General features: G+C 37.0%; 1 protein-coding gene across 2 annotated transcripts in view; it reads right to left on the bottom strand.

Annotated features, from left to right (window-relative positions):
• LOC144958165 (uncharacterized) overlaps window positions 1–15,827 on the bottom strand; it is a 118,877-nt gene that overhangs the window by 23,198 nt on the left and 79,852 nt on the right. Inside the window, exons 3-12 of one of the 2 annotated variants that reach the window (XM_078889932.1) lie at window positions 12,937–13,098; window positions 11,448–11,633; window positions 11,109–11,294; window positions 10,226–10,618; window positions 9,021–9,233; window positions 8,248–8,343; window positions 7,379–7,681; window positions 5,724–5,932; window positions 4,334–5,283; window positions 2,353–2,373 (exon numbers count right to left, since the gene is read on the bottom strand). In XM_078889932.1, coding sequence (XP_078746058.1) covers window positions 2,353–2,373; window positions 4,334–5,283; window positions 5,724–5,932; window positions 7,379–7,681; window positions 8,248–8,343; window positions 9,021–9,233; window positions 10,226–10,618; window positions 11,109–11,294; window positions 11,448–11,633; window positions 12,937–13,098 — 2,719 coding nt within the window. The remainder of the gene's footprint in view (window positions 1–2,352; window positions 2,374–4,333; window positions 5,284–5,723; window positions 5,933–7,378; window positions 7,682–8,247; window positions 8,344–9,020; window positions 9,234–10,225; window positions 10,619–11,108; window positions 11,295–11,447; window positions 11,634–12,936; window positions 13,099–15,827) is intronic. The other variant, XM_078889933.1, reaches the window with a different exon arrangement.

The following is a 15,827-nucleotide window of genomic DNA, read 5'->3' as shown; positions in this document are numbered from 1 at the left end:
TTGTAAGATTATAAATCTTCTCAGCTACTTAAAAAATAATAATTTTAAAATAACAAAACAAAAAACAAAAATGAATTTTTAAAAAAAATTATTAAAAGTAAATAAATATATATATATATATATATATAATATATATATATATATATATATATATATATATATATATATATATTTTTAAATGCAATATTCCAAGCCAAAAGTCCTTCTTTCAATTATCAAAATAATTAGGACTGCATACAAAATTCAGTTTAATAATTGAAAATAATTAAAATGAAAAAAAAAATACAATAACAAAAAACAAAACCAAAAAAACAAAAAACAAAACCAAATAAAATAAAAACACAAGTATATTAATCATTTAGTTCAACTTTGTAACAGTCTATCTAACAACGAACACAAATACATGTGGCTTGATTGACATGATGCAATGCCAACAACAAGGGGTATTCTGGTTCGTAAGATTATTCAGTGCTGATGGTGCCAAAAACTGAAATGGGAGGAAAATTTTGAATGATTGCCTTTAAGCCCCATTATTTTTACAGCATTCACCCCCCCCCCCCCCCCACCAACACACACACACACATACACACAAATACACACATTTTTAGAGCAATTGAGATGATAAACTATCATTGATACTCTAGCTAACTTCAAGAGAGTGGGAAACTGCAACTATTTGTTACACCACACATCAAATCTCTCACTGCCAGTACATTTGATTGAGGGAAATATAACTTTTTTTAAAAAAAGAGGAAATTCCTCCTCTGACTCAAAAATCGCGGATTTCCGCGGATCCGAGGAAAACCATCAGCACTGATTATTATTCAAGGGGGGAGTAATTCACATCAGATATCGAGGATTAATCAATCAATCTCTAAAACTAAAGCGTCTTGTCTTAATTAATACGAAAAGAAGACAGATAAAACGACAGGTGATTTTGTTTGTTTGTTTGTTGCTTTAGGTCTCTTCCAACACAATTGAGGTTATATGAGAGACCGCTGAAAAAAAAAAAAACAAGAAATCTAACAAAAATAGTACAAATGTTAATCAAAATCATAACCTAAAGATATCATAAGCTAAATTATAAATCACCAAGAACAAACAGGCAGAAGATTTACAGAAAAAAAAATATCCCCTGTCAAAGATACAATCACAAACCAAAGAAGCAGGATAGGCTAGTAAAGAGAAGAAGAAACGACATCACTATCGGATTGTACACCCATGCGAACATCATAGGTATATGATTCAAGGGTGATGCTCCCATCCAACCACCCGCAAAACGACAGGTGAAAAGAAGGGCGTGGTTTACAGTAATAATTAATGGTAGGCTGTGAAATTTGCAGAGGGCGGGCGGGCGGGCGGGAAAGGGAGAAAAGGTTGAAGGAGTTACAATGACGTTTACCCTTTAGGTGGGAAAAATCACAAAAGGATGACGAAAATTTAATATAATATTATGAAAAAATGATAAGGAGTGATTTTGATTTTTATTGGCCTTGCCTGAAAATGTATGCGGTTACCCAAGAAAGGAACCAAAATTACATCCAAAATAAAAATTTAAAAAAGCGATAGAGAGAGAGAGAGAGAGAGAGAGAGAGAGAGAGAGAGAGAGAGGGAAGAGAGAGAGAGAGAGAGAGAGAGAGAGAGAGGAAGAGAGTGAAAGAGAGAGAGAGATGGGGGGGGGGTGGAAGAGATGTGCTTTTACATAATTTGATATGTGTAAAGAAATTTGAAAATAAATAAAATCATAGTGACCTCAGTCGGAGGTATTTGAGTGCAAACTGAGAAAGAAAATATCATAGCTATAGAAACAGCCTTGAGCTGGTATAATGTGATTGGAGATGTGATGTGCAGAATAAAGAAATATGCACAAATTATAGTGAACTCATCTCAATCTCGATTATAATTGACTTGTGGCAACGTGCACTTATTTGCAGGTCTGCTAACACAAATTGTTATGGGCCCATTGTTGTAATGGAAGTCCTACTGTCAAACCACTGTAAAATACTGCCCATAACAACAATGTTAAATTAAGCCTGTAATTGCATTCGGCTATCAGACCTGCTATCACGTGCACCTCAGTTTGTGGAAATCATATCATTTCATAATATATACTCGTATAACAAAAAAAAAAAAGATTATAAATTAAAAGGATTTTAATTTTCAAATTTAATGTAAGCAAAAAAAAAATTTTTTTAAATAGTAATTTAAAATATACGCAAGCAGGTACAGGGAAGAAAAAAGTCAAAAAACACCATTCAGCTCATAACAAAATCATGACCAGCTAAACCACTGAGCTAAGCGACATGGAGAGCCACATGACATGCCTTTGAACACATGACTTGCTAAACTCACCGAAAATCAGACTCTGCACTGCTGCATTGTGGTAGAGAACCAATGTGACCAAGGTCAAGATCATTTTCAACATTAATATTTAAACAATGAGGTGTACACATGGACAAGCGATGAGCAAAAAACAAAAAAAAACAAACAAAAAACAAACAAAGAGTATGCACAGTAACAATAAATATAATTAAAGATGAACAGGGATGCCATTTCTAAAATCAAAAAAGCATGAAAATTGTTCTTGTAAAGAGCATAAATGAAAATACTTCGTACTCAGCTTCACTTTATAAAAATGGTATCACCTTTAAATCATTTAAAAAACAAAAACAAAATGTGAGCTTTTATATAGCGCAATATCCACTAAATGTGCTCAAAGCGCTTTACAAAGGGTACCTGACAAATAGCAACATGTAACATGTAGAACGAGACAAGATGCCTGTTAGGCGATATTACAACTTTTTTCCCCAACAGATAGAATGCTTTTAACGGCCAGGTACTCATTTTACACTAGAGTACGGTGAGAGGATGTGAGTAAAGAGCCTTTTCCAAGGACTCAACTATGCGCCGAGCGAGGCTCATACCCACTACCTTCCGATCCGAAAGCGAGTGTCATACCACAAGACAACATAGCCGCACATAGAAAATGATAAATATATATCTAGTTCCCCACATTACTCATTGCCTTTAAATGACCAATGCTTTCACCATTAAAAAAAAACCACTGACCAATATGGACCAAGATCAGCTAGATGATTTTTTAAAAACGGTCTTCCGGCTTAAAGACGGAAAAAAGGCATCCCTGGATATAAATATGTGGACAAGTTTTGGGTCGACCATCTTTAAGTGCTGCAAGACAGGACAAATGTAGGCTATATACCGAAAGCAGTTGATACTTTACTTATAATGTATTAATGTGTCCACAGTATGTTCATCCTTGCGTAAAACTTATTATAATAAATCTTCACTTACACTTACTACTGGTAACTATAATACATCGTTCAAAAACGTTCTCTTCGAGAAACAAATTGATATTTGCTCTTTTTGAGACAAAACTGGTCCATATTTATATATGGCATAGCCAAAAGTTGAGACAAAGTATACATATCACATTTATGCTTTCTTGGTGAAAACAGTAAGAATAAAATATAGAAATACTAGACGATAAACATTCATTGATGAATTAAGAAAATATATGATGAAAATACTTTTACACATAAAAGATGACATCGGTGGACTTCTTTTATCATTGTGAACAACGAGATTTAAGCACACTCATCAATGTCAACAAAATAGTTTGAAAGATTTAAAATTCCAAGCATCAAACACTACAAAAAACACAAACAAAAAAAAAAAAAAAAAAAGGATGTGAAGCTCTACAGGGTGTAAATTGTGAATTGTTGTCAAAACATGATTCTGGGTGATGACAATCAATTTATATAGTCTTACAAAATATCGCTAAAGCCCATCATTTTAGTCAAGTGAAGAGCAATATCACATAATAATAATTTAATTACTAAAGAATACATCATTAAATATGCTAAATTTAATTTTTAAATAAAAATATCTTAAAGATAAGTTTGTCAAACCTTCTTTAAAAAAAAATTTAAAATGAAGATCAAACAACTGGCAACAAAACATGGCTAAAATTATACTAAAGACATCATCAGTTTTAAGTACACTGAAAAAAGAAAATATAGCAAAAAAATGGTTGTGAAACATTTATATCAACAAATAGAATTTGATATTTCTATTTCTCCTGATTTATACTAACTCAACAGAGTGATTCTACCAAGTTATTATTGTCAAATATCTACATTACAACAGGTGAGAATAATACACACATATAAAAGAGAATGTCAAGAACTTGTTTCATAAATATTTAAATATATTAACTAACGATCAAAGTAAGACAAACAATTTTTCATAAGCATCAAAGAAAAAATAAATAAAAAGAACTATAGGGAGATGAAGCTTGAATGAAAATTCTTACCGAAGGTCGCAGAGGAACTTAGGAGAGTCTGCCTCATCTCTCCTTATTAGCCACTCCCTGAATGCTGGGTGAAAGAACATGTAACTAGTGTCATAGCGACGGTACAGGAAGCCAGACAGCAGTGCCATTCTCTGACAGAAGTCATCCCAGCTGATGTAGCGATGGGTGAACCCAGAATTGACCGTTGAGAAGATGTCCTCCATTGTCAAAGGGTACAAAGCAGCCAAGCAAACTCCTAAAATGGTGGCCACTCTCTCGAAGGCACGAACGCTGGAGAACTTTAGGTTGAAATGTAGCAGGAAGACCTCAGATAAACTGACGGGTAGGATTTTGTAGTTGGTCGACTTTGGCACCAGCTGACCTTGTTGAATGAGGTCAAGGACTAATTTTGCGTAGAGGAATGATCCTTTACTTATGTACTGGATGTGGTCGGCAAATTTAGCCTGTCTTTCTCTGTCCAGCTTCCCGTTTAGGGCGAAATTGTTCTGAATAGCTGGGCTGATTCTTATACGGTGATCGACGTAATCTAGAATATCTTTGGTAACATAGCTAAAATTATCTGCAGATTCATCGACTATTCCAGAATTTTGCTGCTGTTTGATGTTATTGTTATTACTACTGCTGCTTGAACTTGTGTTATCCAGGTATATCCTTGGGAAAGGAAGGCCACTGGTAATTTCTTGGATTGCCGTCTGCACTGTGACTACCAGTTTTAGCCAGGGTGGAAATTTGTTGACATGCCGACACAGGAAAGAGGCAATGGTCTCACCGTAGTCCGGTTTGTGGAACTCCGCCTCGTTGAGGGAGTCCACCAAGATGATGCAGCTGTCCGAGTAAACCTTGCCGATGTTCTTTAACATTCTAAGGGGTTCAAGGATTCCCTTCAGAAATGACAGGGATGGATTTTGGATGCATTCACGAAGGCTTAGCAAGTTTTGAAGCTGTGGCTCCTGTTTGAGACAAACCAGAGATTCTTAAAGTATTAAATGAATGTCTTTTTAAGATTGCAAACAAAAATCATTATCATCACCATTGATTTCTTTCATCTATGCTTAAATGTAAATTTCCACTTTCAATATTATTACATTTATCTATTATTTTTTTAACACTTCCCAATCAAATACATCTCAAGAAGAAAAAAAGAATGAAAGCGTTACCTCTGACCTTAATTTACTTTGCTTCAACAAACTGAATGTGATTGAAACTACATTTGTAACACAGAAATGTTTATTAAGATTCTCTTCCCACAAGTTCTTCTCAAGCGTACAGTCAACAAGTTAATTGAATAGGAGTTATATACAATGATTGACCCTGAGCTCTCTCTTAATCTGATGTTATAATGTCCTTTTTCTATCAACAATCAATCTAAGACTTGACATCAAACACCAACCTGAAGCAGGAGGTCCCTGTACGCTGATAGCTGGGGTGCCCTGGCCAGCTGGGCAGCCAAACTGCTGACCATGTCGGCCACCATACAGGTAGAGTTGTTGTCAGCTTGGCATAGATGGTAAGCGACCACCTGGTACCCAAGGCCGTTAAGGGCAGCGTAGTCAGTCAATTGTGTGCTGGAAGCACTTCGACTCGGCATGGATGGGGACTCTGAAGATTAAAAGGAAAATGGTAAAAATTGAAATCGAGAGCAAAAGCCTTAAAACATATTTGAAAAATTAAGGAGCAGGCACCAGTATAAGATAAAGATCTGAACAAGTGTGGATGAAAGGTGCCAGACAAAGTAAGAAAGAAAAATAGAAGAAAAAAATGAATGCTTTTTTTTCTTCTATTTTTCTTTCTTGCTTTGTCTGACACCTTCATACACACTTGTTCAGATCTTAAAACATATTGTGCTGTTTAATGTAAGATTCTGAAAGGAGTCATTTTTCTTGTCGTTTTTTGTCAAACAATCAAATATTATTGTAAATTTTTAAGGAATTCAACATTTAAAAATTAACTGAGCTGCCCTTCAACAAGGTGAAATGAAATAGGACTATAATTTCATTGCTACTCCATCACATGCAAATTCCATATCAAAGGATAAACAGGCCATGTTCCAAGATATCAGTTGACACTGTTTAACTTAATCCACCATGTAAAATACATCCTGCAATAGCAACAATTAGCATCTCAAGTGACTGTAGTAGAGTGGCGTGTCGCTTCTTCCATGAGGGAAATGTATATTCATAAGTGCAAATGAACTCAATATCCTGATAGTTTTATTAAAATCGAAAGTAAAACTAATAGCATGCGATGGGCTCACATGGTTAAAACTCGCATCAATACAGGTTTTAATAGAATTCATGAAATAAAAAACTGTAATAAAAGATCCTCATTGATTATCTGCTATGTATCTTGGTATCCAATTATTAATATCCCCTTTTCCTAAAGACAAACAACTTAATTCTGCTATCGCAACGGTGATTAGATTAACGATAAATTCCACTATGTATCATACAACCCGATATTGCCCATCTCAGTGTTAACAACATCTTATGATTGTCCAAATTATCCGGGCTAAAACATTGCTTTCTTAGTTAACTGGACATACTGACTTATACAAAAGCAAAAACAAGCAACAACAACAACAACAACAAAAAAAAGAACAAACTATTTTTTTTTAAATGACAAAACAAAACAAACAAAAAATAACAAAAAAAAAAGGGCAAATACACAAAAACTATAATTAATTTTAACTTCTAACTCACTTAAAAAAAAACAAAAGAAATTTATCTGTTTTCATACACACCAAATAACTGGCTAATTTTTTTCTTCATATCATATGAAGAAGAATGGGAGAATGTCGATACAAATAAAGCGAAACATGTTTTAAATCAAAAGCATATCCAGAAAATAAAAATACAATGTTGCAATTAAGAACAAAACAAAACAAATAACAACAAACAAACAAAAAAAGAACCACAAAATAAAACAATAAACAAACAAACAAACAAAATAATCCACGAATGACAAATAACAAAATCAAAACAAGAAAAAAGAAATACACAAATTACAAACAAGACATTTTTTGTTCTTCTCCTTTAATCTCCTTACTTCTGGAGGAGACCAGCCCCGATTTGCCGTCTCCAAAACAGCTGTGGTCGATAAGTTGTTCCAAGACTGCCGTCTTGCCAGTACCCATTCCTCCCACCAGCACCACGCCTGTTGGAGTCCCAGAGGACAAGGGTGCCCCTCCCAGTGTACTACCACCATGGGCCCCTTCTCCGTTAAGGATCCCCTCCAGCTGGTTAAAAAGCCAGGCCCTCCCGACGAAGAGAGGTTTTCCCTCTGGGTGAGGCACTTCAAAGATCAAAGGAGTTAGGTGCAGTTGTGGTGGTTTGATTGGGGTGAAGGCCACTGGAAAATTTGAAAGAAAAGGAAGTTAAGTTTATTAACTGATTTAAATCCTTTACATGCCGTACGAACTATCCTTTAAATAACATACACAATACCGCTATCTTAATGAAAAGACAATATGTGGCCACATATTGCAAGTAAACATATGGTCTTTTCCTTTACACAGCAGAATAGCACTGATTACATAATCTCAGCAAAGTCTGTAACTTTCGCATAATGTAGCTTAAAAATCATAAAAGGCAATTAAACCCACTATATCCATCATAATGACAATATAGAGACAAAACTAAAAACATCTAATGTTTTTTTGTTTCTAATATCAAAATTTTGAAAGTGTTGTCAAAACAGCTTTTAGAGTTACAATAATGTGACATTTCATGTTTTATGTTATGTCACTTCTATATATATGTATATCTATTGTCCCCAATAAAACAAATAAAATTACCCATGTGTCATAGATTTTGACCAAAAATTCTATTTTTAGCATCTAAGTCTCCCCGATATAAGACTGGTTTGGGTGGTAGGCCACCTGTACAGATAATATAGAAAGTAAGTTGATGACTCACTTCTTCCATCGGTCATGGACGCCCTCCCAGAATGTCTGAGGGAAGACCTGTGTCGCCCAAACAAAGGCAGCTCTTCCAAAGCACCAGGTGTGGATGCTGAAATTTAGAAAAACAAAAATGAAGACAGAAATTGAGATAAAATATCTTCTTAATGACCGCCAAATCCAAATTCAGCGTCTGGCGCACCAAGTGCAAAATATCATTATTACTATGATTTATATTACTCATTTATCTTAACCTGTTTTAAAGGACCCCCAATAATCAAATGCTGCTCAGTATTCATTTCTAATATTCCACTAAAATTTAGGTTTAAAATAAAAAACAGAAAGTGAATGAGGACCCAAAACATTTGTGTTTTAATGATTTTCTTTGATGGCCATCATCATGACACCTTTAATAACTACAGTGAGATCCGGATATTGCCAACACCATCAGACTAAAAAGACTAGTTCACTTTAAGCAAGGCTGACTTTATCCATTAGTTATGGAACATAGATAAAGAACAGAAAATTTGGGACCAACAAGTGGTGTTGACTTGGAAAAAAAAAAAAACAAACAAAAAAACTTGAGCTTTAACATAGCACAAAGTCCACTTAATGTGCTCAAAGTGCTTTACAAAGGGTCCTTGACCAACAGCAAAACATAACATAGTAAATAAAACGAGACATGATACCTGTTAGGCAATTTATTTTTCTGGCAGAAAACTGCCTTTTTACACCTCAGTACGGTGAGAGAATGAGAAGATGACTTCATGCAGATTCCATTGTACTTACTTGTGATGGAGTGAGGGCGTCTTACAGTCGCCTGTGGACTGGCATTTCCCTGGGAGTTGGAGGTAGTTGACATTAGACTGACCATGCTGTCCCCGCTTGCCTCTCCCCCTCCAGCCCTGCCCCCACCACCAGACCCTGAATGCAGGGAAACGGGGTGGGAGGGTTGGCTTTGAAGGCTGAGGACTGGAACTCCCAACTCACTGCCCGATGACACTGTTGAGAAGTAATAAGTAAATAATTAATGAATTTATATAGCGTCTAAACATCCATAATTATCGTGCTCCGAGGTTCTTTACATAATAGAAACTGCACAATAAAAAAATCAGAAAAATCATGACACAATATAATAAGCAGACATACAGAAACAAAATCTGAGCTACATCTTTTTCATGAAAAATAAGCCTCACAGAACAACTCATCAGTCTTCAGACATTTCCTGAAAGAAGATAAATTTTCACAGGACTGTGTCCGAGGACTGAGTGCATTCCATAGGCATGGGGCAATGGAAGAAAATGCCTTTTTACCAAAAGTGGATTTTGAGGTGGTAACCTTTAGGAATTGGGACTGAGATGATATTAAGTTTGACAGAGAGCTAACTTCTCTGAGACATACGTCGGTTTTTTTTTGTTTCTTTTTTTTTCATTATACCATGAGTTTTCTACACTTATGATTTATTCTATCACGAACAATTTTTGCTAACTTGAGTAGTCTATAATTATACTCGTTATTTTCGACTTTACATTCATTGCCTTATTGACATCCTTTTCCACTACATTCAAAGATGTACAAAGAATGTCTGTGAATGACACATGACATATCAAGTTATTAGAGAGAGAGGATGTAATTATGTACTACAAAACTGCATATCGGTTGATAAGGATAAAAAAAAAACAACCCGATAACAACAAAGAAACAAAAACAAACCAATGTCACAAGAAAAAGACTAGCATTTGAGTTTGAGATATTGGGAATCGCAATGAGTATGGTAAATTCAATTAAATGAACAAAATAACGGTTCATAATTATTATTGTTTTATCCAAGCTGAATGAACATCATCTACATCGGCTTACTTTAAGTGCCACAAAATGCCTTTTTTAGCGTTGAAAACGAAACATTTTGGACAATGAATTGTCATTAGTTGAACAGTGAGCAAACAAATGGCGTTTTTTTTCTTATTTAATCCCTTCAGGAATCTTAATCTTACCTGTTAGCGTGGACATGGGGCTGTTATCAGATAAGCCCCTCTCTGGGGTGTGCTCGCTACTGGATATCGATGAGATAGAGTTCAAGGTCGCCGTGTTGCTTTGGCCCTGACCTTGACCTTGACCCATGAGCAACTGTTGTTGTTGTTGATGGCCTTGATGACCCTGGTTTTGATGATGTTGTAGTTGGTTGCTACTGTGATTATATCGTCCCATTCTAGGGCTAGTGTTGGCCCTGGACATCGACATGGGGGATGAGGAGACCACACCGTTGGGGTTCTGGAGATGGCTGGAAGAGGTTGGTGGGGGCGGGGATAGCTTATCTCCCAGGAGTAAACCCAGCCGAGTCATCAAGTCATGCTGAGCTACGTCTGGAGGTGGGGGAGGTGGACTGTCTGTATGACGGGAAACAGTTAATTAATTTAAGATGCAATAGTATAACACACACGCGCGCGCGCGCCTACTGTATATTTAAGAAAAATCTGACACCCAAAGGCAGTCCACAGATTACAGTATCTCAGTGACAGAGGCCAAACACCATCAAATTCATCAATGAAATATGTCAGATGGTAATAGTTGTAGTAGAAGTAGTTGAATGAAGTATTAGTATTAGTAGTAGTAGTAGTAGTAGTAGTAGTAGTAGTAGTAGTAGTAGTAGTAGTAGTAGTAGTAGTAGTAGTAGTAGTAGTAGTAGTAGAGAAGAAGAAGAAGAAGAAGAAGAAGAAGAAGAAGAAGAAGGAGGAGGAGGAGGAGGAGGAGGAGGAGGAGGAGGAGGAGGAGGAGGAGGAGGAGAAGGAGAAGGAGAAAGAGAAGTAGAAGCAGAGAAGCAGTAGTAAAAGAGATGAGGACAACCTGAAAATAGGATTCGGATTTGAGTGTTCGTACCATGTTCATCTCCAGCAGCATTGGACATGCTCGACATTGACCGGAAGTCTAGCGACCCTAGGGCTGAGTCGACGCTGTTGGTGTTTGGACTACGGTTGTCATGGCGACGGACAGGAGGCTCCACCGACGCACTGACTGGAGGGAAACGCTTCGGTTTGGCGGGAATGGGTGGTCCCCCCTTGTTACCTGGGGATTTAGAATCAAATGATGATAATGGTGATGATGATTATGATGATAGTGAAAGGTTGTAATAAATACTCTCAACTGTGTGGTTAAATTAAGTACTTAGTACTATAGAACAACCCCAATCAATTTCACTACTAAACCGGCTGCACATACCTGCATAAGCTGTGTTCACCGGGATCCTAGAAGACGATGACGTCGAAAGAGATCCAACATGGCCGTAATCGAAAGATCGTGACGTCATTCCAGGGGCCAAATGGCCGTTCGTCTTCAGCTTGGGACGGTGGGCCGTGTAGCCACCGGGGTCCACCAAAGGACGGGGTTCGTCCCTACGTAACTGGGCTGTGGAAATGAAAATCACAGTTCCAGATTTGTAGGAAACAGGTCTTTATTTTATACAATTGTAGGAAACAGTTCTATATTTTATGCGATTGTAGGAAACAGTTCTCTATTTTACACAAGTGTAGGAAACAGCTCTATATTTTATACAATCCTTACCAGTCCAAAATGACTTTATAAGTTGACTACACCAGATTTTAGGATTCTTTTACTTTTGAAGGCAAAAGACAATGAGTGAGTTAAATCGTCAAAAAAGAAAAGAAAAGAGAAGTAGAAAAAAAAGTTTTTATATATATATTGCTATACAGCAATACAGCGCTTTTTACACAGAGGATAGAAACAATTGGGAGCAGACACCGGTGTAAGATAAATGCTTGTTCAGATCTTTATCTCACAGAGCCGTCTCTAATCATTTGACGAAAGGCAGCAGCTTCTTATGGTTCACACACTACTATGTTATGACGATCGACCCAATCAGCAAAGTCAGGTCCGCATTCGTGCACCGTCGCGAACCCGCCTGGTAGCATCGTCACAACACACCTTTCGACTAGATGCTCTGCCGTCTCGGGTTCTTGCCCACAGCGGGGACATATTGGACAGGTAGTAAGACCCCACCGATGTAACGCCCTTGCTCAAGGCCAGACAGAGCAGCGGCGGGCGATTGAACTCGGTACCTTTCGGGTACGAAGCAAAGACCGTACCGCTGAGCCAGTCTACCTCGCGACGGGCGATCCGCAATAACTGCTAACTGTTATCAAAACGCTTCGAAAAGTGTGTTCCAAGCAAAAAGCAAAACGCATCATGTAGCACGACGAGACATTTCATCGGTTAGGCGCTATTTATTATTTTTTCAACAGCCAGGTATTCATTTTACACACGAGAGCAGAGAAAGAATGCGAGTAATGAGTGAGTCTTTGCCAAGGAAACAATTCAGCCATCAAGAGCAGGTCTCGAGTCAAGGACCTAGGGTTGGGTCGGGCGTCATGACTGAAGACAACAAAACTGCACTTGATAGGCTAGGGTGTGTGATAGCTATTGTATTTTAGGCCTGGTGGAAAGTACTCAGCGATGGACCAGCGTCCTATCCAAAGGATAGAAAGCAATTGTTATTGTCCGTTTCACGCTATAGAACCGGGATAAACTCCGGCTCCATGGGTCTATTGGCTCTGAAGTACTACTACTACTACTACTACTACTTTTATATATCTTTCTATCTCTCTGTTCGCGTGTCTGTCTATCTATCTATCTACATATTCTACCCTATGTTCAATTATCTATTTATTTTGTGTGTGTTTCTTTTACTCACTTTGAGCGACACAAATTGGGCACACCTCGCTGCTGAACATGCACGTGTAACATCTCTCGTGCCCGCACGAGTCGATGAGTCGTCTCTTCTTGCCGGAGTCGAATGGGCGGTGACAAGCAGGACACACCTCCGAGGAGGTGGGTGGGAGGTCCATGGAACTTTCTGGAAATCGAGAAAATCAGGGAAAAGATTTTTAAAAAAAAGGCACTGAAGAAGTTTGGCTAGTGCAAGAAGACAGACAGGTAAATAAGGAAGGCAGACGCAGATAGATAGACAGACAGATAGATAGATAGATAGATAGATAGATATATAGATAGATAGATAGATAGATAGATAGATAGATAATAAAAGCAAAAACCATGAAATAATAGTGCTCAACTTTTTTGATAAAAGGTACTATTTATAAACATTTTAAGTATAACTATTACTCCTACAGATCTGTTTATTGTCACTGGGACAATCTACGAATCTTTAGGAGTAATAATAATTATACTTAAAATGTGTATGGATAGATAGATAGATAGATAGATAGATAGATAGATAGATAGATAGATAGATAGATAAATAGATAGATAGATAGATAGATAGATAGATAGATAAATAGATAGATAGATAGACGGACAGATGAATTGATGGATGGATGGGTGGATGGACATATGAATATATGGGTGTATGTAAATGGATAAATTGTTGAGAGGGCGACAGATAAATAGTTTGATATGTAAATAGATAAAGATAGATACAAAGATAGCGATAATGTGTGCAAATGTGTATTGTGTGTGTGTTTAGTGTATATTATGTATGTGAGTGTTGAGGTCAATGTTTTAGGGTTAAAAAGTGCAGTGGTTTCCCAAGGATTAAGCACTAGTTGGTCTAATTAAAGGGAGGTTGGCATATATTTATATCAGCCATTCATTTTGGTCAATTGCTTTGCGGAAAAGGCGGGAGCGAGGGGGCGGGGAGGGGGTGAAAATGACGGTGAGAATGAGGGAATACTATACACAAATAGATAGATAGAAAGATAAATAGATAGATAGACATTGGCAACCCTTTTCCTCTTCATCTACAACAGCAAGAACAACAACGACGACGACGACGACGACAACAACTTCCTTCACTTCTGTTACTCACATTTTTGCTCCAACAACAATAACGACTTCCCTTACTTCTCGCTTCAAAACAACAATCCTCCTCCTCCTCCTACTCCTACTACTACTACTACTACTACTACTACTACTACTACTACTACTACTACTACACACCACTCATATCATAGTGTTCTGCAACTATCTAATTTTAATGCCAGCCTAGATGTGTTGTACGACTTGTACTTCTGACACTGCATTTATCTCAAATTACAAATATAATGGATCCTAGCTTATAATTTGGAAAACGCACTTACACGTCCACATATCAAACGATAGAATTACGTGAAGCTTACAGGCTTATTCCACCACTTACACACGCTTATGTATTCACTTACAATATTTTTTTGGGAGCTTTTTGATATAGCGCAATATCCACTAAACTTGCTCAAAGCGCTTTACAAGGGGTCCCTGGCCAACAGCAACGCTTAACATTTAGAACGAGACTTGACGCCTGTTAGGCGAAATTACAATTTTTTCGGACAGAGACAACGCTGTTAACGGCCAGATACTCATTTTACACCTGTTTGAGAGAATGTGAGTAAAGAGCCTGCTCCAAGGACTCAACTATGCGCCAGGAACCTTCCGATACGAAAGCAAGTGTCATACCACTAGACCACATAGCCGCACTTACACACGCTGATGTATTCACTTACAATTATTACACAAGGTTAGAAGGGAAATTCGCAACATAAAAGTAATCACAATGAGACAAAAGTATCGGAGTTCATCCCGATTTGTGTAGCGTAAAAAAAAACTTCCGCTTTAATATAGCGCAATATACACTAAATGTGCTCAAAGCGCTTTACAAAAAAGGATCAAATAATTGCTGCCGCCTTCTGGATAAGACACTGGTCTAATTTGCATACTTAAAAAAAAAGACAAATAGTCCTGTAGCTATATAGGGCAATGGAGCTCGACTATATCAGATTTTATGAGGTCTTGAACATGCTTGGTATCTTTTGGATGGACGCAAACAATAATAAACTATTTTTAACCAAATTATAACAGAAACTTGCTAGGAAATCATGTCTGACTGGACGGCTTCGCATTGGTAAATGTCAAAGAGAATATATAAAATGTAACACTGTTAAGCAAAAACGAAATATTGTTCCATTGTTTTGTTACTTAGAATTCCTTCAACTAATAATAACAATAATAATAATAAAATAATGATAATAATAATAATAATAATAATAATAATAATAATAATAATAATAATAATAATAATAATAATAATAATAATAATAATAATAAATGTACATTTATATAGCGCTTATGCCGAAGCTTCGAAGCGCTTCACATTGACCATCAGTAAAAAAAACATTACACATTGCAATTATTTAACAAATTTTAAAAAATGTTTTGAGGGTTCTGAAGAATACCATTATTCATATCATTAGTCCTATTAATCTTTGCGAATGTTATGTGGTCTAGTGGTATGACACTCGCTTTCGGATCGGAAGGTCCTGGGTTCGAGTCTCGCTCGACACGACGTAGTTGAGTCCTTGGAAAAGGCTCTTTACTCACATTCTCTCACCGTACTCGGGTGTAAAATGAGTACCTGGCCGTTAACAGCGTTGTCTTTGTCGGGAAAAAAAATGTAATACCGCCTAACAGGCGCCATGTCTCGTTCTATATTATGTTACGTGTTGCTGTTGGTCAGGGACCCTTTGTAAAGCGCTTTGAGCACGTTTAGTGGATATTGCGCTATAATATAAAATCTCAAGTTAGTCTAATTTTTAA

Source organism: Berghia stephanieae, chromosome 12 (genome assembly GCF_034508935.2).
Source record: "Berghia stephanieae isolate SIO BIC M18660-M18661 chromosome 12, UCSD_Bste_1.3, whole genome shotgun sequence".
In the NCBI taxonomy this organism is placed as follows: Eukaryota; Metazoa; Mollusca; class Gastropoda; order Nudibranchia; family Aeolidiidae; genus Berghia; species Berghia stephanieae.
Note: the sequence above shows the minus strand (reverse complement) of the source record. Positions and strands in the feature narration are given on the sequence as shown.